The 21,790-nt window shown below is 40.4% G+C and overlaps 1 protein-coding gene across 1 annotated transcript in view; it reads left to right on the plus strand.

Annotated features, from left to right (window-relative positions):
- Positions 1–21,790, plus strand: part of mgat5 (alpha-1,6-mannosylglycoprotein 6-beta-N-acetylglucosaminyltransferase) — a 90,872-nt gene that overhangs the window by 1,529 nt on the left and 67,553 nt on the right. Inside the window, exons 2-3 of the mRNA XM_031291881.2 lie at positions 12,502–12,980; positions 17,497–17,661. Coding sequence (XP_031147741.1) covers positions 12,740–12,980; positions 17,497–17,661 — 406 coding nt within the window. The 5' untranslated portion in view covers positions 12,502–12,739. The remainder of the gene's footprint in view (positions 1–12,501; positions 12,981–17,496; positions 17,662–21,790) is intronic.

The following is a 21,790-nucleotide window of genomic DNA, read 5'->3' on the forward strand; positions in this document are numbered from 1 at the left end:
GATGTCTCTTGTGTCATTATCATGCAGGCTGCAAATTTGTACTTTCAACAAGAAGCTTGTCAAAACGGCTTTAAAGATGCTTGTGATTTGGTTTTGGTAGTGGTTAGCAACACAGGACAACTTTTCCTACTGGGACAGTAGAGTATGTCCTATGTTATTTAATGTGACCCAGCAAAAACGTCCCTCCTCCCTGCTTATGATCCTCAAGCAAATGCTGAGTATAGTGACCATCCACCAAGGTGAGCCCCTGTCTTTATAAAGCGCTCTTTCAGCCACCTTTTTTGCTGGAGCTCTTGGGATTATAAATCCTGAGGAAAAGGAGCTTTGCTTCGTTGGAGGGGGGGTTGTGTTGGTGGTCTAGGGTGGAAAGCCAGCAGAGGCAGTGGAGGGATGAAGAAGGAGCGATTGAAGATGGAGGGAACGGGGAGACCTGGGCTGTGGTGATGGATGCCATGCAGGGAAGTGGAACACTTAGCCTTTCTGTGATTTAAAGGACTCCTGTTCCCTCAGCACAAACACGCCTATACACCTAGAGCTGTAACAATTCCAAATGTTGCTGTACAATTAATTGTCTCAGACAAAAATTGCCATTTAACAATATAATTGTCTCTTTCAGTCAAATTTTTAAAAATATTTATTCATTCATTATTTGGTTATATCACTGTTATGTGACCCAGATAATGTAATAACATTAATACACAGCCTATGAAGTAAACGCCTCTTATTATCATAAACTATTTTTTCTAACTGTACCCCACCCCGCCTTGTAATTTTTGTTGCTATGAACATGTATAGGGTCAAGTGCCAACAACTAGCATAGCTTTAGCTCAACAGTTTGACCAATAATCACTTACATAATTACAATTTGGCATATCTAAACAAAATCAACAATTACCATAAATATACCCCTACATTGGCGATAGTGGGAGACATGGGATGGGAATCATGTGAGGCTCGCTGGAAGATATGTATGGGCCAGTTATGGAATCGTCTATTAGATATGGACGCAAATAGGCTGACAAGGAAAATATTTCTCTGGGATAAACGCATTCTCGGTCCTTGGTCTAACGATATATGCAAATTGTTTTGTAATTATGGTTTTGGTGAGTTGTTTCTTAATAATGAAAAACTGAATATTGGTTTGTTTAAAGAATCTGTGTTTGCTAAAGACAAAAAGCAGTGGGCTGATGATATATGGGCTAAGCCAAAATTGCGTATTTTTGTAATGATAAAACCAGAATATGGCACTGAGAATTATGTTGTATATAATTTGTGCTCAAGTGAGATCTGGTGTTTTGCCTTTGACTATTGAAACAGGACGATATGTTAATGTAGAAGAGGAAAAACGGATCTGTCCCATGTGTTGTTTGAATGATATAGAAAATGAGTTCCATTTTGTTTTCTATTGTCCTTTTTATTGTGAACAGCGTGATTTTTTTTGTTTCGTAGGATAAAAGCAGAGATTGACTTGGTAAATATGGATGATGCTCAAAAACTGAGATGGCTGTTCACATAATTATGAAACGTATAAATTAGCCAATTATCTAGATAAAGCTTGGGAGAAGAGGAAAAAAGCATTTTATCGAGATGAATTGTAGATGAGAATTTGTTGTTTGTGTGTGTGTATGTGTATGTGTGTACGTGTATATACATATATTTATGTGTATATGTGTGTATATGTATTTGTATTCATGTATTTTTCCGAATGATTTGTATATGCGACAGGAAGATGTTTGTTAAATAAGTAAATTTGTGGTGTCTTGTAATCCCATGTGGGATGGGCCAAAATGTTTGGCATGACACAGAAATAAAACATAACTAACTAACTAACCATCAACAGTCATACCCCTTAGGACCTTAGCTAATGTAGCAATTCATTGCGATCAAACAAAGAAGCTGCAATTATGTAAAAAAAAAATGGACAATTATGTAATAATTGTTATAGTCCTACATACACCTGTCTTCTCTGACGTGTGTAGTTAGTCTGGTTTCTGATCACTAAGCCAGACATTCCTGTATCTCCAAAGTACAAAGTATACTTGAGGTCAGAATGAGAGATAAAATCAGGTCTTTGGAAGAAGATTCTGCCATGTGTGTTAGTTAAACCCCCCCCACTCCAGCTAGTTGGCCCTCCTCTCTGAAATGCCCCTTTCCCATCACGCAACACACATTCGCTTCCTTACAGTCAGTCTACTGTTTGGAGCTCTGCAGTTGCAAAGCACTCATTTATTCGTGCTGCACATCTGAGCTGCAGAGCGATGTTCATTGGTAGGGCAAGTCACAAAGTCTACAGTAAATCCTCTTGAAAAGCTGTTTTCACATCGAGGGCAAAAAAACTGAAGAGGTAGGAAAAGGAATATTAGGGATTTTCAAAAAGCCTTTACTGTAACCTCGAACATTAATCACGTCCTCAAGTTAAACCCTGTTTTTTTCTATTAAAAGATTTCACTCATAGGTGGAATATTGAACTATAAACTGCTGTTAAAAACGTTACTACATTAAAATGTCATGAGGGTGTGAGACATTTAAATTATTCCCACTGTTGGCTAGTTAGCTGCTTCTTTCAGTTATTCATTCAAACTTGAGATACTGGAATAATAGAATGGTGTTGTTACACAAACAACCTCAGTCGGCAAAAAGAATCTGGTAAAACCAGCATGCTAACATAAAATACTGTCACTCTCTGTAATAAGTCTTAGTCATAAGAATAGTTACTGTTGTTAGTAAGTACGTAAGGTAACACTTTATGATAACCATCGCTAATAATGGTAAATTGATAAATTAAACTTAAGTTAATAGTTATTTTACTGTTAAAAGACAATGAAATGATAACTAATAATGTTTACTAATAATTAGTAATGCTATAATTTGTTATTTTAACAGTTTATAGTCGAAAACCGCATAACATTTTATATATTATGTTAAGTATCGGTTAATGATTACTCGTCTGACTCAGACATTTGCACAGAAAAAAGGAGCAAATGTGTCTGGCTAGCTATATTTTTATGTCACAAGGATAGAAAGTGAGGACAGTTTTCCACTCCTGATTTCTTTAAAGGGGTTTAGAGGATTTGGGTTGCATTAAAAGTGAAGACCAGCATTAGGATTAGTTCAATGTTAGAGAAAGTGTTATAGGCGTACAGTGTAGGGGTTTAGGATTTAATGTAGTCCGAGAAGGTCCTCACAGGAATGGTCATTGGGTGTGTGTTTTGCATACATCGTATTGCATAACAGTTCAGCTAATAATGCTGCACTTAATTCTGAAAATACTTTGCTTTTATGTCATATTTGATTTTGCTTTAAGAGTAATTTTAGGTAATGATTCTGAAGTGTGTGTTTTAAATCACTTAAATGCTGTTGTTCTACGTATTGTAATGAGACCAACTAGTGTTAGCATAGCAACAGAGCTTGTTTGTGGTGCTGACAGGGAAAAGGAAGTGCCATGACTACTGTCAGCACCTCATCTGCAATTCCTACCCACACTTGTCACCGGCCTTGTTTCTGACACACAGGTCGTGTTCAGGGTGGTCCTCCCATCTCTCGGCATGTTGTGGCAGGTTAAACCTGTCGGTGCTAGTCTGAGGAAAGTGATGCCTTATCTGTGTTGTTTTTTTGTGGCTGTGTAGAGGATATCATGTTTGTTTTTTTAACAAGCATGTCCGTTGCGAAGTCATTAACAGCAACAAAGGACAAAAGAAACCAATGTTACAAGTTTTATGGTATGCAAAGGGCTTGAGTGTTATTTGCATGTTTGTTAGCCCCCACATGCATCGAGGGAAATGTAGAGAGCAGTTCCTGTTACATGTCAGTGTTGAGGTATTCACTAGGTGTTGTTGGCCATCAGTGTCTCAGAGAAATGATATAACTTCCCTTCTTGTATGTGTCGAGCCCTAAGACCGGCAACAAGCTTCCTTTATATTTTGGCTTTACCTTTTTTGAGTTTTTTGCAACTCTTGAAAAAAAAAAAAAGAAATAAAAAACTCATTACAAACATGGACTGCCTGTCCACAAAAGCAAGACAGCTACAGTCACAATACAATTTTAAAAAGTCTTAAAAAATCCAACATGAAAGATTGTTTTTGTGTCACCTGCTACTTGGCTTCCTTTTCCATGAGGATGGTGTGAAATTCAGCATGTTTTGTTTCTCCCGGTCCAAAAGTGCTGAGGCGATTCTTCCTTTGGTGAAGTCAAGAGTTCCCTGATTGTCTGGCCAGTGTGGGGGGGCACTCTGGGTGTAAAAGCTGTCCAGCAGGGGCTCTTCTCAATCAGAGCAACATGTTCCTGAATGTTAAACTCTGTGGTTCACAGCGTGTTACTGATACCTCTTTCACACGGCAATGACCCGGGTCGGACCAGGGTTTTCTGACCCGCATTCAGCCCCTTCTTTTGTCAATTCAAACCAAGCCAGTCAACACAAGTTGATCCCTGGTCATGACAATTCAGATACGACCTGGGTAACAACCCGGGAGTAGGGCTGCACGATATAATACAAATATGCCATATGCAATAACGATATTACTTGCGATAAATAAACAGATATTAAAATGTACTCAGTTCTGCATTTCTGCTGCATGTATTCTTCTAAAATACAACCAATTGCTTGTTGAATTTAAAACAAATTAAAGGAAAGCATATCTAACATTCTTTAATTGAACAAATTGAACATTGAATTGAATATAAAAAACACCACTCAATAAAAGGATATGTTACATTTTAATGTGCAGTTTTCTACTGATATTTTCTTTGAGTGTCAATCGCGATATGTTGCAGCCTTTTGCAATAGTTGATATTGCGATGACGATAAGAAAACAATATATATTGCGGCCCTACCCGGGAGCAGTTCATAACAGTTACCCCCGTACTCCAGTCCAGCTACCAATCGGACCGGTTAAGCCGGAAATCGACCCAAATTCTACAGTCAACGCAGGTTCAACCCTGGTTGAGCCTTCGGTGTGAAAGGGGTACAATAGTGATGAGTCCCGGGGTGAAGCTTGAGCCGCCCTCCTGTGGCGATCACCTGATATTACTTAATAGGATTCTGTGATGAATGTCACTTGCTTTTATCTGATGCTTAACATATAATATTATTTATCTCACTTACGGAACTTAAATACCAAGTTTCCTGTATAGTAGTCCACATATTCATCTTTATTTCCAGTGGCACTCTTATCAGACAGACTGAGGTAACTTTGGATTCAAATACTCAGTGGTTTTGTCAGGTGTTCATTTTGAGAGGACATTGTTTTTTCATGTCTCATGTTAATGATTTGATTGCGTGTGTTCAGGGTAGTGAGGGTTACTTTCTATAGTGGTGTGTCACTTGACACAAAGGTTATACATAGTTTCATAGCATCCTCACTATCATTATTACATTAGCTAACGCTTTTATCCAAAGCGACTTACAGTTGCTACATATGTCAGAGGCTGCACGCCTCTGGAGCAACTATGGGTTAAGTGTCTTGCTCAGAGACACATTGGTTGATGTATCGCAGTGGGAATTGAACCCAGATCTCCCACACCACAGGCATGTGTCATATCCACTGCACCATCACCACCCTATCAGTTTATTAATGAAGAATTATGAAAAGTACAGCAAGATGTTTTTGTCTTCTAAATATGTGAAGATTTATATCACAAAACCTTGAAATTGGTCCCCTTGAAGAACTGTTTGAGCCCATCAGTGACTCAATACAGAAGCCATTCACATTGATCAGGTTGCCTGTCACGTTTTAGATAAACTTCCTGAACTTAGCTGCAGGAAAAGCCCGTCTCAAACCCTGGGGTCAGCTCTTGATATCTGGTTACGAGCTGGGTTCCCACCAGTAAGGTGCTGAAGCTGCAGCAGGGCCTGTTTCTCTGGAGGGCCTAATGAATAATTTAGAGGCGGGGCTTATGTGAAGAAGTCCCATTAAGATGCAGAGTCACACCGGTCTCCATGGTAGCAGGACCATATTATCAGGATCACGTCTCCTTTGGCCAGGCAACAGGCAAACTAGCACAGTTTTAGTCTGGGAGAGGATAGACGTTGACTGGTATGAGGAATTTCACTTTCCTGGATGAGGTTTCGAAAGGATACTTGTAAATAATCCCCAAACTGGAGCCTCTAAGCATTTAGTGACAAATGGAGGGCTGTCACAGCATCGGTAAGAGAAAAAGGTGGGCTGAGCTAGGCAAAAGGGCCATCTTGTGTCTTGTTATAAAAATGTCTGTACATGTTTATTGTCTTTTGATGTTGATGATGGGGCAGAGAGTGGTACTCAAATTATTAGACTATTGGTGGATTGACAGAAGATTAATCTTTAACAATTTTGATAATCGATTAATCATTAAGGCATTTTTTAAGCAAAAGTTCACTGTTTACAGCTCCTCAAAGCTAAATGTGTCTGGTCTTAGTCTATTACGATTGTAAACTGAGCTACTGTACGGCATGCACTGATGTATGGGCATGAGTACATGTCGTACAGTAACTATCCCCCCTTAATATTACAGGCATATGCTGTTGAGTGGCAGTTGTGACTAATCAGTTATTTCTTTCTTTTTTCCCGTTTGCTCCTTGTGACACCAGAGAATAAAGATACAAATAAGACACAGGAAAGTGCAGCATGAACTGTCAGTCAGGACGACATTGGGTTTACATGTCAGTCCATGTGAACCTTTGGTTTGTAAAAAGACAGCGTGAACTTGAACCTAACAATATTCAACTTACTGTATATAAGACCAAGAAAAGCAGCGTATTCTCTAGGTAATTGTGCAGCTCATTGTGAGCCCATAAGCCTTCTTTTAAAAGCAAGTCACCACCAGAGAGCTCTGAAGTTACCTGAGTGTGAGAAAGTCAAGCTTTATAAAAGCCTGTTTATATTCAGGAGAAAAATGGATAGTTTTTCAAAGTTGATCCATAATTGATGGCCAAAGCTACATCTAGAGCATACTTCTCTACTTTCTGTCATTATGCAACAAGCTCTTAGTGTATGTTATTTCAGTTCAGTAGAATGCTCTTTCTCTTTTAGATCAGGAGTAATGCACTGGAATTAATCTAGACCTCCTTCAGCGTGCTTCACCTTTTATAGAATATCCCCTTAAACTACACTTTTAAGGAAGTTATTTTCAGCTCCAATCACAGACGCAAAGAAAATGGACAGAGTCTTTACCTCACTCAGCCATCTGGCCTAGTCTTTCCGCATATGACAGAACAGGGTCAAAGGCTGTGTGATTAGGACTCCGCTGGACAAATATTAAAGCCTGAGATGATTATATTGACAATGATGCGATATCAAGCCCTGCGACTTTACCATAAACCAGTTTCATCTGTGCAGACAGGGGAAATAAACTAAGCAGCCATGATTGCAACAAAGACAAATACCACTTACTGAATCCTGCAGGTATTTGTTAGTCTGAACAGGTATTTCTTGAAGCTGGAAACTAGAAAAAACAAGGTTCTACTTTGTTATGTAAATGCTTGGTCAGGGGTTGCTCTGTTTGCCTTTTTAAACTCGAAATTTGACTGAACTTTGTCTGGAACTTTCAACTGACCTGGATTTATTTTAGTTTCTTGGTAATCAGTGTGTCTGTCTTCCACTTTGCAGAGTCTATTAGTTACTGTATTCTGAGGGATATTTGGTGCCTTGGAGACGTTCTTGTATCCGTCCTCTGATTTATACTGTGTTAAGTAACATTGTCATAGATTTATTTAGAAGTTTTAAATATTTTATATTTATTTTTGATTTTAGATTTAGATTAGATTAGATTAGATCATTTCACTTTTTTTTCACACAATTAGTCTTTTCTGTTGATCACCCAGATGTCCACTCTATTTTGGTAAAGATAGACTTTACAATCAAACAATTAAAACACAACAGTTTTCATTAAGAACACAGTGAGAGAACTGTAAATCAGGACCCAGGAAACCTATTGAAACCAAATCTGTAACTTCAGAATGTGATTTATGGCATCACTTCAAAATGAGCATAATTTTCTCTTTTTTTTTCTTTCTGCTTTTCTTATGTGTGACTTTCTTTTTCCGTCAGTCACAGTTATTGTATCCATCTTTTAAAATAACGTTTCTGTTATTTCCTTGCGAGCGAATAGTGGGCTTATCAGTACTACAGTGTGGTCTGTACTTGAAACTGAAAAATAAATGCAATTGTAGAGCTGCTCTGTTGTCCCTAACAGGAAAATGGCCTTAGTAGCAGATTTGAGAGGACAGTGATTCCTCCTAGGCTTGAATGATTTAATTGTTTCTGTCTTCACTGCCTCTTGAAGCCTCCGGGTATTGTGCGCTGCTACTTTTTCCCCAACAATGAAAAAAATCATTCAGAAGGTTGTTATGTTATCATCTCAAGCTGCGAGAGTCATATATTCTGCAACCTTAGCTGGCTGTCAACCCAGTTTAACAGGAATGTTGCTGCTGAGAGCCAGAGGGCTCCCTGCCAGACAAATTAAGATCTGAATTAGCAACCAGAAGGTAACTGAGAGGAGATACTGTATGCTCTGCTTGGGGGGGCGGGTGGGGGGGTAGTCTTTCTCTACAGACTATAGAACACAGCCTGTGATTGGAAAGTTTCCTAACAAATGTGTGATGTCGCGTGATGCGTTTCAGTGTTAGATAAGATAGATTGACACAGTAAATCAGGCTAGAACAGAAAACCAGCTCTGACTGAGAATGTGTCTATTCAGAAACTGAAGCGGTAGAGTCAATGTTCTGTGTAGGTTTTGGCTCGTGCGCCTTACAGCGATGTACCACGGGGTATTCTGAGCAGCGTTCCTCTCCAATAAACAGCCCTAAAGCCTCCTATCCTTGTCGGCGCCCAACTAGCGAGTGCTGCCAGCCTTTTCCTGCCTCCCTCCAACGGAGTCCCAAGCAATGAGAGACATCCGATGTTATCAGCACTGCAGATTGCACAGCGCTACTGCCAAGGGCTTGTCCAATGAATTCACAGTGCAGTGCAGAGATTCCCCCCCCCCACGAAAGCCTTGTTTTGCACCCATCACAGAGCAAATTAGAGCGAGTTAAATGTAGAAAAAAAAGATACAGGAATTAGCATTTTTCATTGTCTTCATTTTTGGACAATAGACATCCCCGCTTTGTTAAAATGTATAAAAAGATCTCTGTCCGTGCAGAAAACAAAGATGAGCCTTTGTCTTAAATGACTGAACAATTATGGTGTGTCATAACCTGCTGTGAGATTCCAGCCCTGTTGGAGGCTGCTTGCAGCTGTCTCTGACCTATTTATGAAGCTGATGGATGGAAGGTGAAAAGAGCCTTTTGTGTTGCTGCCTTTTGTGTTTCTTGGGAAGGTGCTGAGGATTTTCTGCCCACCGTTTGATGCTGCTGATATAACCATCTTTGCTGTGCCTCATTCTGAACACTGGCCGCTTAGATTGGAGAAAAATATTCAAAATAAAAGAACAATAGTAAACAATGGTTCAAATATGGACCGGTGCAGGTATTTTGGTTATGTCCAGTGTACTGTTGGGATTCTCGTAATGTTGCATCTATGGAGGCGTCTGTGGTCCTGACCTGATTAGAGCCCATTTGAAAGTGCATAAGAAAGACGCAGTCAAAAGCAAGGCTGCAGAAATCCCCTCCCCTCCGCCTCATTTACAGCTACAGTGGTTGAATGCAGATGAGAGAACACCTAACATCTTTTTTCTTTTGGCTTGATTGCATGCTGGAAAGACTTGTTTTTTCTTATTGTTGCTTAATAAGCCCATATGCATTTGTTTAGTTGTGCAGATTGCCTTCAGGGTTGTCAGTTAAAACTTGTTGAACCATTTTACAGCTTAACAAGTGCTGCAGGGCTGTCTCATTTTGCAAAAGATTGCTGATTTTTTGCCAAATGTATTATCATTGGCATGGTTGTGTTCAATCAGCAATAAAGATTGCAAGCATGAAAATAGCAAATTACAATTTAATGTTTACATTAATTATCCAACAAGGCCCCGGACCCCCACTGACACTGGCACTCTGGTGGTCTTTATTCTCACAAATCTATAAGACTGCTCACACAGTAAAGAAAATGGAAATGTGATTTTTGTTTAATATGCATGGCTTTTTAGAATTATGTATATGTTTGCTCCCATCTGATTAAACACCTGTTAATAAAATGTTACGTCTGGTAGTTGTTAATTTACAGCATTGATAAGCAACATCCAGAAATTGAAATGTGGTGAGGCAATTGCACTGATGAAATGGGACGTTGTAGATGACAAACTTTGTTATACGTGTTTGAAACAAACAGTACGTGGTTAATTCCTGAGAGGGGTTTAGATGTAAATGAGACACTGAAAATACAACAGTGAGGTGGTACAGCAGTACAAAGAGAAAGCTGCAACAACAGGAAATGAAGAAGAGCTTGTGGTTTGTGACTCAATCACTAACTGAATGTTAAACTGAGGCCCCATTTACCCTTTATTTCAAGTGTCTTGTATCCACATAAGATAAATTAAACCACCTCCGGATTTCAATCCATCTTGAATGCTTCTTAATATTCTCTGGTTCCAGCTTCTAAAATTCTATAATTTGTAGCTTTTCTCTGTTTTATATGATTGAAAAATGAAAGTGGCTATTTGTAATTTTCAGTTTGTGTTGATTCTAGCCCTAGTGATAGCCCTGCCCCAGTATCAGCCATAACTACAACAGATAACTTATAAAATAAAATGAAAATGCAATACGCCTATATAAAGAAATCTCCTGCTACCTTTTACCAGACTGGATATGCTAACACAGGCTTTTACGGTGTTACAAAGAAATCTGTGACCCTTCGGAATGCGTTACCTTAGAGCCGTTCTACCTGCCTTAAATCATTTTGTGACTTTGTGGGAAAAATCGGACAAGGGCAAAGGCATTAAAAAACTATATAAAACAGCGTTCTCGTTTGCTGTTACAGGTCATTTATGATCCTCAGATGAAAAATGACAGTTTCAGAAACATTAAAAAGTTACATATAGTAACTTTAAGTCAGTTTTGGACTATTGGTTGGACAAAATAAGCCATTTGTCAACATCACCTTGGACTCGCAGAACTTGTCTTGGCCGTATCACACTATTTTCTAGACTAAATGATTGGCAGATTAATCAATAGGCCTTCTTAAGATAAATGTTAATTGTAATCCTCCTTTTACTTGAAATTTAGTTTGACTAATTCACCTTGTTCCTGACCTTTTGCGTCCTACAGATTTTTCATGTAGTCGGAGTAAATGAGTAAAACCTTGACGTTTTGCATTTCAAACATACATGCTTAACCACAAAAAACACACACACACACACACACACACACACACATACACACACACACACACACAGAGTAAGAAGAGCAGCTTCCTTCATTTGTCTAGCAGAAAAGCCTGTTGAACATTTAGCAAAAAATGTAAATGTATAACAGGAAATGCATGTATTTAAGATGTTCTTTGTGTGCTTGCTTGTCAGTGAGGAAGATAAATTGTAGGCTATCCAAATGTTTATATATTGAGGGAACTATAAACCCTCTTGCATAGATTCTGTACAGCCCCATCCATCACAAAGATCACAGCGTTTGGGAGAGACAAGGCTGTTCTGTGTGTGTAGCCTCTCCTTTCAAGAGAAGCATTAAACTTTAAATTACTTTTGAAGATCTTATCTTGTTTTTAGCCAGTAGCAGCAAGTATTCTTGCTTAAAGCTGTATTGGTTTCACGTCAGACATAATCTACACGACCTTTCTTTTCATACTTTTAGTTGGATGTGGCCCTGTCTGGCCCTGGTTTTTTTTCCAAGTTTTCTCCACATACTCAGCCTGGATCACTATACTGTATGCCTCCATTCAACCTCTCCTATCCAGTCAAATGAACACAGTTTGGTGTGTTCCTGCATGCATGCCATAAGAGCTTCCACACACAGCGACCTCCAGTTCAGATACAGTGTGCCTCTGTGCTGCTGTGTGGTCTGCTGTAGTTATAAACTGGCTGCTCTGCTTAAAGTAACAGGCTGGAGATCTGTACAACACTCACGTCTAATACGTCCTGTTTGGTTACCCATTCATTGCTAGTTCCTCATTCTCTAAAACCTATTCAAATGAACTTCATCATGCCTATCTGCCGATGTAATGTCACACAGTGCTTTATCACCTCTAGTGTCTGGTCATTGGCTGTGAAGTTATTTCCCACTCTTTGAAAACCACTTGGTACCCTGCAGAATCCAAACACCTTGTTATATGTCAGTTTAACCTCAGTGATGCATTACCTTATGTAGCAGGACATAAGGCTTCTGCTTGAAAGAAAGCCATATGACGATGTTATTTTGAGCTTGCAATCTGCATATTCTTTCTGTTTTTTATATACTTCAGTTTCTCCAGGATACTCTATATTATGGCTAACACTGCTGACTAATTTTTCCAATTATCAGTGTGTTTATTGTAATCATGTACATGTGGGTTTGACTTAGGTGACAGAACTCCCTCATTGTCTGTGTTTAGCAACCAACTAACCACTCATCTTTCCTTCCTCTCTGTCTTGTCTTTTCTGCTGCAGGATGCAACAGGTCGGACTCAGTCCACTGAGATGTTACTGAGCGATGAGGATGGGTCAGAGAAGGAAATCCCGTCGGTGAGGCAAACAAGCCGTGCGCCACGCCCCAAAAACCACCGCAGCTACACCGACTGACGCAGCCATGCCCAGCCTGCCCTCCTAAATCTCCTCCCCAGCCTCCGCACCTCCCCTCGGTCAAATCAGAGTCACAGCAGCCCCAACAACTCCCTATAAAGTCAGCATGGCTACACCCTTCCTGTGGAAGCTGTCATCCCAGAAGCTGGGCTTCTTCCTGGTCAGCTTTGGGTTCATCTGGGGCATGATGCTGCTGCATTTCACAATCCAGCAGCGAGCCAGCCATGAAAACAGTGCTGTGCTGAGGCAGCAGATCCTGGACCTCAGCAAGCGCTACATCAAGGCCCTGGCTGAGGAGAACCAAAGTGTCATGGATGGGCCCTATGTGGGTACCATGACAGCTTACGGTGAGTAGGCCAGCTCACAAGTCAAGTTCATGTGTCCCAGATATGTCAGGCGTTTTTAATGATTTACTTGGGAGAACGCCCCTCACAAGAAAATCATTAAAAATGCCTGACTTATCTGGTAGGTGGTACAATCTGGTAAATGTGATTTGTACAAGTTCCTTTCCCAGGATTAGCCTGCTATTAGCAAAGCAAAATGAACATGTTAATTGATGCTGTATGAGCCATAACTTTTTTGATTTTCATAAGATCACTACCAGACACTAAAACAACAAGAGAGGTACCCTTTGATAGAATGGGATGTAGGGCTGGTCTTTGCTCATCCTCTCTTTTTACATCTTCTTTAAATTGGAGCGACTGGTTCCACTTGTCTACCTCCTGAGTAGGCACACTATTGCCTTTTATTCAAGAAAACTTCCCTGGGAGATTTAACGCTGATACAGCTGCATCGAAGCATAATACTGCAATAGCACAGGTCCAGGAGACCCATCAATAAGTTATTCATGCCATTAATAGACCTGTATGGCTCAATGGGAGGCTTCATTAGAAACCTGAGATTGGAATTGATTGTTCTCTAATGCCCAGAGAAACAACAGGATACAGTAAAGCTCCAGGAGATTAAAATCAGCTCCCAGAGAATGGAAAGAAGAAGCTGGAGTACGCAAAGAAACAAGTGCAATACTTGCTTAACTTATTTAAAGGTACTGTACATTAGGGGTGGGCCATATCACATTGTTCACCATAATACCGTAATCATTTTTAATATGATTAAACAAATTCATAAAGAAATGATGGCAATATTCCGACTTGTTGACATAAATACGTCATACCGTTACGCACAGCAACATCAAGCAAGACTGAATGCCAAATTGCTACCGGCCCCATCGGTTTAACATCAATCATTGTCCTGTGTTCACGTTAATTCAAAATGGAAGAAAATCCCGGAGCTCGTCTATCATCTAAAGGTAGTTCGGTTTCAAGAGGGCAGGTGTGGAACATACTATTCTTTGCAAAATATGCCACAAAACAATCGCTGCTAAAGGTAGCACTACCACAAATCTTTTCATTACTTAAAACACCACCCAGAGCAGAACACTACAGTCAAGCCAGCATCTACTTCCAAAAAGAGGGTCAAACTAGCCCCCACGTCGTTTAGAGGTACGTGTATGTACACTGTAGAGTGTGCAAGAACTGACCTCAAAATAAAAGATACTTTCCTGTGAACTGTGTTGCAGTTTCCCAGTCATTCATTAAGTGAGTCAGTCTGTCAATAATAAATAAATGCATAAATAAAAATACATAAATAAAACAAAATGAAAACTACTGCCTGCAAACTGTATTTCGGAGACAATTTGAATTTCAATTGTATGAATAATTATTCACACTAAATCTCTGTACTCTACTCTGTACAGCTATAATTCCCCAGACATATGCTTTTTTCTCCAAGAAGAGAAACTAATGCCTGGATACAACATTTACATATGAGGAGTTATCCTCACCATTTATCAGTCTGTCGGTTTTCCTGTAACATGATCCACAGTTCCAGGGAATAGTGTCCTGTCCAGTCTGTTTTGTGCCCTTTTATGATGGATTGATTTTCACGGTGCTGCCGGAGCTGCAGCACAGTCTGCTGACCGCCGTCCAATATCGCATCCAAATCCATTTCATGTCCTTGATTAGATAGGGAGGCAGCAGGATACTCTGTGCTTCCTGAGCTCACTCACTTGGCCGCTGATTTGCCCTGATACGATTTGTAGAAACAGAGTTTCCTCCTTAGCTACCCATAAATGAGCCATAAAATCTTTATGCATTTGAATTTAATATTGTGTCTCCTGAAAGCCCATTTGTCAAGTCAATTTTATTTATATAGCCCAATATCACAAGTCACAAATTCACTTTTTTGCTCACAAAGTTTCATCTGCTTCATTACATACACTTTTAAATATTTACTACAATCGTTTTCACTGCTGATTGATCTACTGATAATTCTCTCGGCTAAAGGATTAAAGGTCGTTTGCTCTTATAAGGACGGAAGAATCTTCCTATAGGTCTTTAGTCCAAGAGAGAGAGCAGCACTATTCAATATCGAGGAGATTCCAGGAGTTGACCCGTCAGTCACCAAAAACATGTCTCTCCACCTGAAGCCTGTCTCGAGGCAGTCTGTCATACCATCTTCTTCCTCCACAGTAAAATCAATTGTGACACGGAGATGATCTTTCCTTTTCCACCACCCCTGAAACTAAGCTGTGCAGCCGGGGCGTGACAAGCCACCTGAAAACGGTGTCATGTTACCGCACAGTTCAGCAGCTATTGTGGATTTCTTTTGTGGCGTGGACACATATCACACTTGTAGTCTCTGCCTCGGCCTGCTCCATCAGAATTCAGGAGAATGAAGCTGCCCACAGCGAGGACCGGGTGTGGTCTAATTGCTGGTTTAATCCTCTCCCTCCTCTTTATGGTGGACGGTCATTGTGTGACAAGATATGGAGACCCCTGACAGGCTGGGTTAAAGCGGATGACAATGCACAATAGGAATCACTGATGAATGCCTTGGGCTTGTGTTCCCATGTAATCACTTCTTTTTAATGCTCATGGGCTTAAGGAAAAATCCCAGATCATTGTGCAGCTATATTATCTTATATGACACAATTATTAAAAGCAAAGTGAAGTTCAGTGTGTTTGTCGCTCCAGGATTTGTTTTGCAACTGTATCAACTCGCTAGGAAATATTGAGACAGGCAGAAATGTGTCCCTAGGTGTGCTATTACTCATCTGGTTACCTGGCAGCAGTATCGGTGTACAGAAGGACATGTCAACATTATTCACAGTGCCATGGATGTTTTTCTAACATACTGGCTAATGAAGCTCTCTGATTTAAAGCCTCACATTTAATTATTGTAAAACCTGAGAACATTTTCTGCTTTCCTAACAATTTATTACACAGATACAGAACGTGCACACATCTTTTTACACAATGTATATTCTCTTTTACGTTCTTATTTCTATCCAGACTGCTGCTTCTGATTGTCAATACAACTGCAAGAAAGAACTGAAGCCAATTACTGTTTACATATCTTTGTCTTTGCTATAGTAAAGCAAGTTGACATTTGCTAAGGTACGAGCTAAGATATTAAACAGGCCCTGCTAGAGAATCTCTCTGATGTACAGCCTGAAGTCAGTGGGCACAGACCTATATGCCAGGGGTAAACAGAGGGGGCATTAACTCTGGGCTCACCCCCTTTTTATAAATTATGTTCAGCCCAATCGCTGGGCAAGGCCGTTGCTTCAAAGCTTTCTGTTTAGTTTCTTTCTGGTCTCACTGCGCTGCTCTCTGTGCTTCTGCTCGTCCAAAATCAGACAAATGCTCTGGCATTTCTCTTCACATGAATCAGGCTGGTGTGCTCTGCCAGGTCTCGTTGCGCCCTTGCCAATTTCTCTGACGTGATGAAAACTGGCGTGTCAAATGCATCGCGCTAAGGGAAAATGTGGCGACGGTTTGTGATAGACAAACTGCAATTATCATCATCTGATGAAAGCACGCTTGATGCACTCTGGATCACTTCTGCACACATATAAGCCAGTGCATGATGATATAATATACTATGAGGTTGATGATTATGACAGAGCTCTTTGCTGCAGACAAATAGCATGTTGCTGGGAACATAATATGTGTTGTTATACTCTATATACCAGTTACAGCAGCTCAAAACAACTTAACATTTCTTTGCAAATGTCATCGCAATTGCTGCCGGTTGCAGTATCAGACGAATGTATGCCCTCTCCTTCTCATTACTGGTCGGTGTCCCTCCTGCCTGTTCTACCCTTAGCTGTGTCCTATGCGGATAATAATAAGATGCCCACAGAAATGCATAGACTCAAATTAAACAGCAAGGCTACTCGCAAAGTCGCTGCAGCTCCAGTTGTACATTTAAATGAGCCTTAAGCTGACTGCCTGAAATCCACATACTTGTAGTGGGAGATGAAAAGTTCACATTGTGGTTGAGCAAGGTGCCCCATGTATGTATTCACTGTGATGTTAGTAAAAGAATTGGAGCGTTATTGCTCAGTTAATCAGATACAGATAGATCTTCAACTGGGAGAAGTCAGGGGCCAGTTGGAAGTAGCAATAGCTGCTAGCCCTAGCATTACTTGCCTGATGTTGACCGCTCTTTTCAATAACTTTTGCATGTTTCTAAAACTGCTAATACAATGTAAATATTAGGCAGCAATGCACACAGTAGTCCAGACATGTATTTATGTGTGGACATGTTGTGGTTGGCTTGAAGCAGGTATGTGACAGCCGGTATTGATGTTTTTTCTGGATTTCATGCTGAATTTGGGTCAGATCTGATATTCTGTATTAATGTAGCCAAACCTCTCAAAGACTCTTGTTTTACCCCTATATCCTAAAGCACTGCAGGGCACCTGACAGGTTTAATTTATTCTAGTTTTCTTGTGGGAAAATAAAAAAAAAAATCATTTCACTACTTCAATAATCTGATTCACATTCTTACATGCAGATTTAAAGAAGACTCTTGCAGTGCTGCTGGATAACATCATGCTGAGGCTTGGCAAGCTAGAGTCCAAGGTGGAAAACATCTACAACGGCACAGGGGGCAACCTGACCAACGGCACCAGCACTGCCACACCCAGCGCCACAAATTCAGAAAAAGTAAACGTGGCAGGTATGTATTCCATTTTCACTTTTGCATTTAAAAAGTCTGGAGTGTGTGCATGTCGTGATGAGGTGGTAAGGGAAGGATTTGTCTTAAGTCTTAAGTCTTTCATAAAGGCAGACGTTTCAGCCCAGAGGATTGGAGCTCAAAGAGAAAACTCACTCTCTCGCAACATCCTCTCAGAAAAAGATGGCTTCAGAAAGTCCTTATTTGAATGAACTGTGACTCATGTATGGGCAGGTTTTATACTTTTTCTTTTTCCATAGAACCCCTGTTGTTCAGGGTATGAAAGTGCACAGTAAACATATAGTAGCTAAGACCAATTAAAGAAATGAGGATAAGCTGATTGTGGCTGTTTTCTATGACCCTTGTTTCATTTAAAAAAAATCCCATTGGGAAAAACATTCCCAAGGCATACAACCAACCAAACTCTGCAAGTATTGCACAGTGCACACCAGGCACTTTATAGGACCAGACCGCATCTTTGGACATAATTCAAATAAGGCCTCTGTTCACGCTGCATGACCCTTTTTATTTGTTTTCATTGATTTTCCTGCCAGCTTTCAGATGATGAATTCAGCCCAGTTGAGAGAGCGAGGTGTTGGTTTTTATTGGATCCTGGGACTTGCTCTCAGTTGTTTGCACAGCATTAAACCGTAAGAATGTGGAATCTGTGCTCTGAGACAAATTATGCAGAATAAGATTAGGCTGATTGAGTTGTATAGACTAGATCTAATCTAAATGACAGCTGCTGCACTGCCATTTTTTAATCAAACGTGGGCACTGCTTTTGTAACTTTTTCTCTTTTAAAACCTTGAGTTGAATGGTTATAAGTTGGCCTGGTTAATGAACATAAGCATCATATGAAAGTGATTATTATCAAGACAATTGACGTCATAGACAGCACTCTGACTGTCGTGATGACTGATAAAAATCTGATTTCCTTGGTACTGTGTTCCTTGGTACAAATGCTTTTTCTATGAAAAGCCAAACCACTGATGCCACATCCTTTCTGCAACACCTAGCATCGTGTCTATCTTGTTTAATCTGGGTGACTCTATAACAGTCATTTAGTCTGGGTTACTTCATCCTGACATAATATGTTTGAGATAAATTAAAGAGCTGGTGAAGTAATGACTTCTTAAAACTGAATATATCGTTTGGGTTTTGGAAGATGGGTTTTCTGAAGATGTCCCCTTAGAAACTGATTGGCATTTGTCACTACTTTCTTACATTTTATAGGCCAAACGATTAACTAACATAATCAGCACATTAATCCATAATGAAAATAAATAATATTATAAAATAAGGTTTTATTAGAATACATAAAAACAAAACAATACAAAAATCTAAAAGTTAAATAGGGAGACTCTAATTGTAAAAAATCCAGTTAAAAAAGACAGATGTTGGCAGCCTAGCCTCCTGTACACACAGTCTCCTCAGGCCGTGTGTACAGGTGTTGGTTCTCTGTCCGGTCTCAGTCTGTCCATTGTGGACTCGGGAGTTGAGACACTAATCTCACACCATTGTCTGGGCTGCTCTTCACTTGGGCTCCTGTGTTGTGGAGCGATAGTACCTGGACCTGTGATTCATGTCAATAAACCTGCAGTGCCATGTTCGCTTAAAACTTCCAGCAGTACCCTTGAGAGACAACATTCGCATCCTGAATGCAGGTCAAGCTGACAAAGCGGCGACTACATCTCTCTTGGCAACAAACTAAAGGGCCCAGCACTCCAGAGTCTCCATTGGAGCATGCCCCCTGTCTTGGAGTGGGTGGCAGCCAGGGCTATTGCCAACTCCTCTAGTGCTCCTCCCTGACTGGAAGGCAATTACAAAGATAAGAATCTGGGCAGTGAGGGGAACACGCCTGGCTTTCAGAGAGGCTTCTATCAAGATGGAGCTGAGCAGCAGCCCTGGGACTGCACTGTTTCCACCTCGATTGTATACATTTTCTTAGCCAAGGCTAAACCTGGATCTTTGCAGTGTTCACAGTGTATTCTTGGCTTTTACTCTGCTTTTGTAACTAATTTACCAGAAAATCTGCAAATCCATACACGTTTCTTACGCATGCAAACAGGGCGAGGGAAACTCAGAGTACTGTAGAGTAGAATGCCGTGACCTTTGGTGGCTAATACCATCACACCTTTTACCTGACAAGGATGAACCTGTTCTGAAAAACTTTCTGAAGCTTCTTTTTTTGTGATTGGTCATCTCACAAAAATGTGGCCCACTGTCATTGCTTTACAGTCACACTCCACTGTGTGTAAAAAAAAAAAAAAAAGAAAAGGTGTCTACATGCCACGTTTTTTTATTTGCCGCAATGCAAGCTCTGTCTATGCTCAGGAATAGCTTCGGCCTTGTGTGCTGTTGCATTTAGCCAAGGACAAGAGGCACAGGAGCCCCTCATTGGATCAAAACAAGTCAATCTGGCCTTGGTTTCTGCGTAGCTGGAGGCAGATGGGACTTGGTCCAACAGCAGTCTGTGACGCTTGTCTTGCCGTCTCTCGCTGATATGGCTAATCAACCTCGCCAGCAGTGTTTCATCTGTGTGTCGGCCCATGGTGTGGAAATGTAATCTCCTCCTACACACACAAACACCCAGGCGTAGGGACAGGTGTAATGAATGGTCAGGTGGGGATTTGCATCCATAAAACTGGCCCTCGCTTCCCTCTTTCTCTATTTTGTTCCCTCCACAATATTTTTCTTCACCGCTTGCGAGTGTTTATGTTAGCAAAATGTTTGTTTTTTTTTGTTTTAGGGCATCTTCAGTTTTGACAAAGAGCTTTGTCTCTTTCAGCTATTGATCCACTTGTATCTCTGTTTGCCATTCACAGTGAAAGTTGAGATCCAAGGTTTCAATGTCAACAAAGGAAAGGGACAAGGACAGGGTTTCAGCTGCAGATTACACATGTCCTGGTTACCTCATGATTTCATTGGTCCCTGCACTTTATTTCCAGTTCAAACTGAGGTCCTTAAAGTATCTAACTTGAAAGGAGAGCAAGAAGGTTGATTTCAGTTTTACACTCAGGGACTTCTCCCGGGCTTCTCCTGCAAAACCTAAAACAGTGAATTTACGAACAATCGCATACAATTACCTTTTTAATACTGAAAACATTTTGTGGGACCCTCATAGATTTAGAGCAGGCTCTGTAGTCTCTATTAGCTTTGTTCTTGGAGGCCTTGATACTTCTTCAGTGTACAGATCAATACTAATAAAGTACACACAAACCCTCTCAGTGCAAATAAGTTGCTGCGTTGCTGTCTGCTCACACTTTCAAACAAACTCACATGAATCCTGACACTCGGCACCCTACAGTTTAAATTCCACAGCGGCATAATTGAGCAGAAATCATTAGTTTTTAGCTGTGCTGATTTATACTTTGTATTATTCATACTTGCAAACTAGTCGCTTTTCGGCGAAAATCGCCGTTTTGAATGGGAAAATGACATCCACGTGAATCGTGTAGATCTGAAGAGTTTTTATTTGGGGGGGGGTCCCGAGACCTGGTGCTAATACGGCACCGGTGCCTTAACGACCGTTCTCTACCGGACTGAATAGCAGCGTGGATTTCGGTACCTTATTTAGGTGCCACTTAAATGCCTACGCTTCTCTCTGATGCTCCGAAAACGGACGTTAGAGGGAACTGAAACATCGCCGCACGGGACGCTAGTTAACACTACACCTGACAGCAGCTAATGTTAGCCTACCGTTAGCTAGCAGCTGGAGTAAACACGGTTAAAATGCTGACAGTTAAACGGTGTAAAAGTGTGTCTGTATTTCACTGGAGAGGATTCCAACAGTCTGTAGCTGCCGTTGTCTGAAAAAACAACATGGATGTTGCGTTCACTTGAAATTCGCCTTCCCAGCCTCGTGGTGCATTCAAAGTTGTTGTAAAATACCCTTTTCCCATCCAGTGGTTGTTTTTGTCGTTTAACAGGAATTTACTGGTGAAATAAGTTATTGTTATAAGTTATTGTTATTCCATTTTTAATAAATCATTTAATTTTGAACCTGTGGCCTTAGCAATACACAAGCCGTTCTTTAATGTCACCGACATTAATGTTGTTTTGGGCTCTTTTTTTTTTTTTTGTAGATCAACTTTTTATTGTTTTATATTATATATATATATATATATAT

This window comes from Sander lucioperca, chromosome 24 (assembly GCF_008315115.2).
Source record: "Sander lucioperca isolate FBNREF2018 chromosome 24, SLUC_FBN_1.2, whole genome shotgun sequence".
In the NCBI taxonomy this organism is placed as follows: Eukaryota; Metazoa; Chordata; class Actinopteri; order Perciformes; family Percidae; genus Sander; species Sander lucioperca.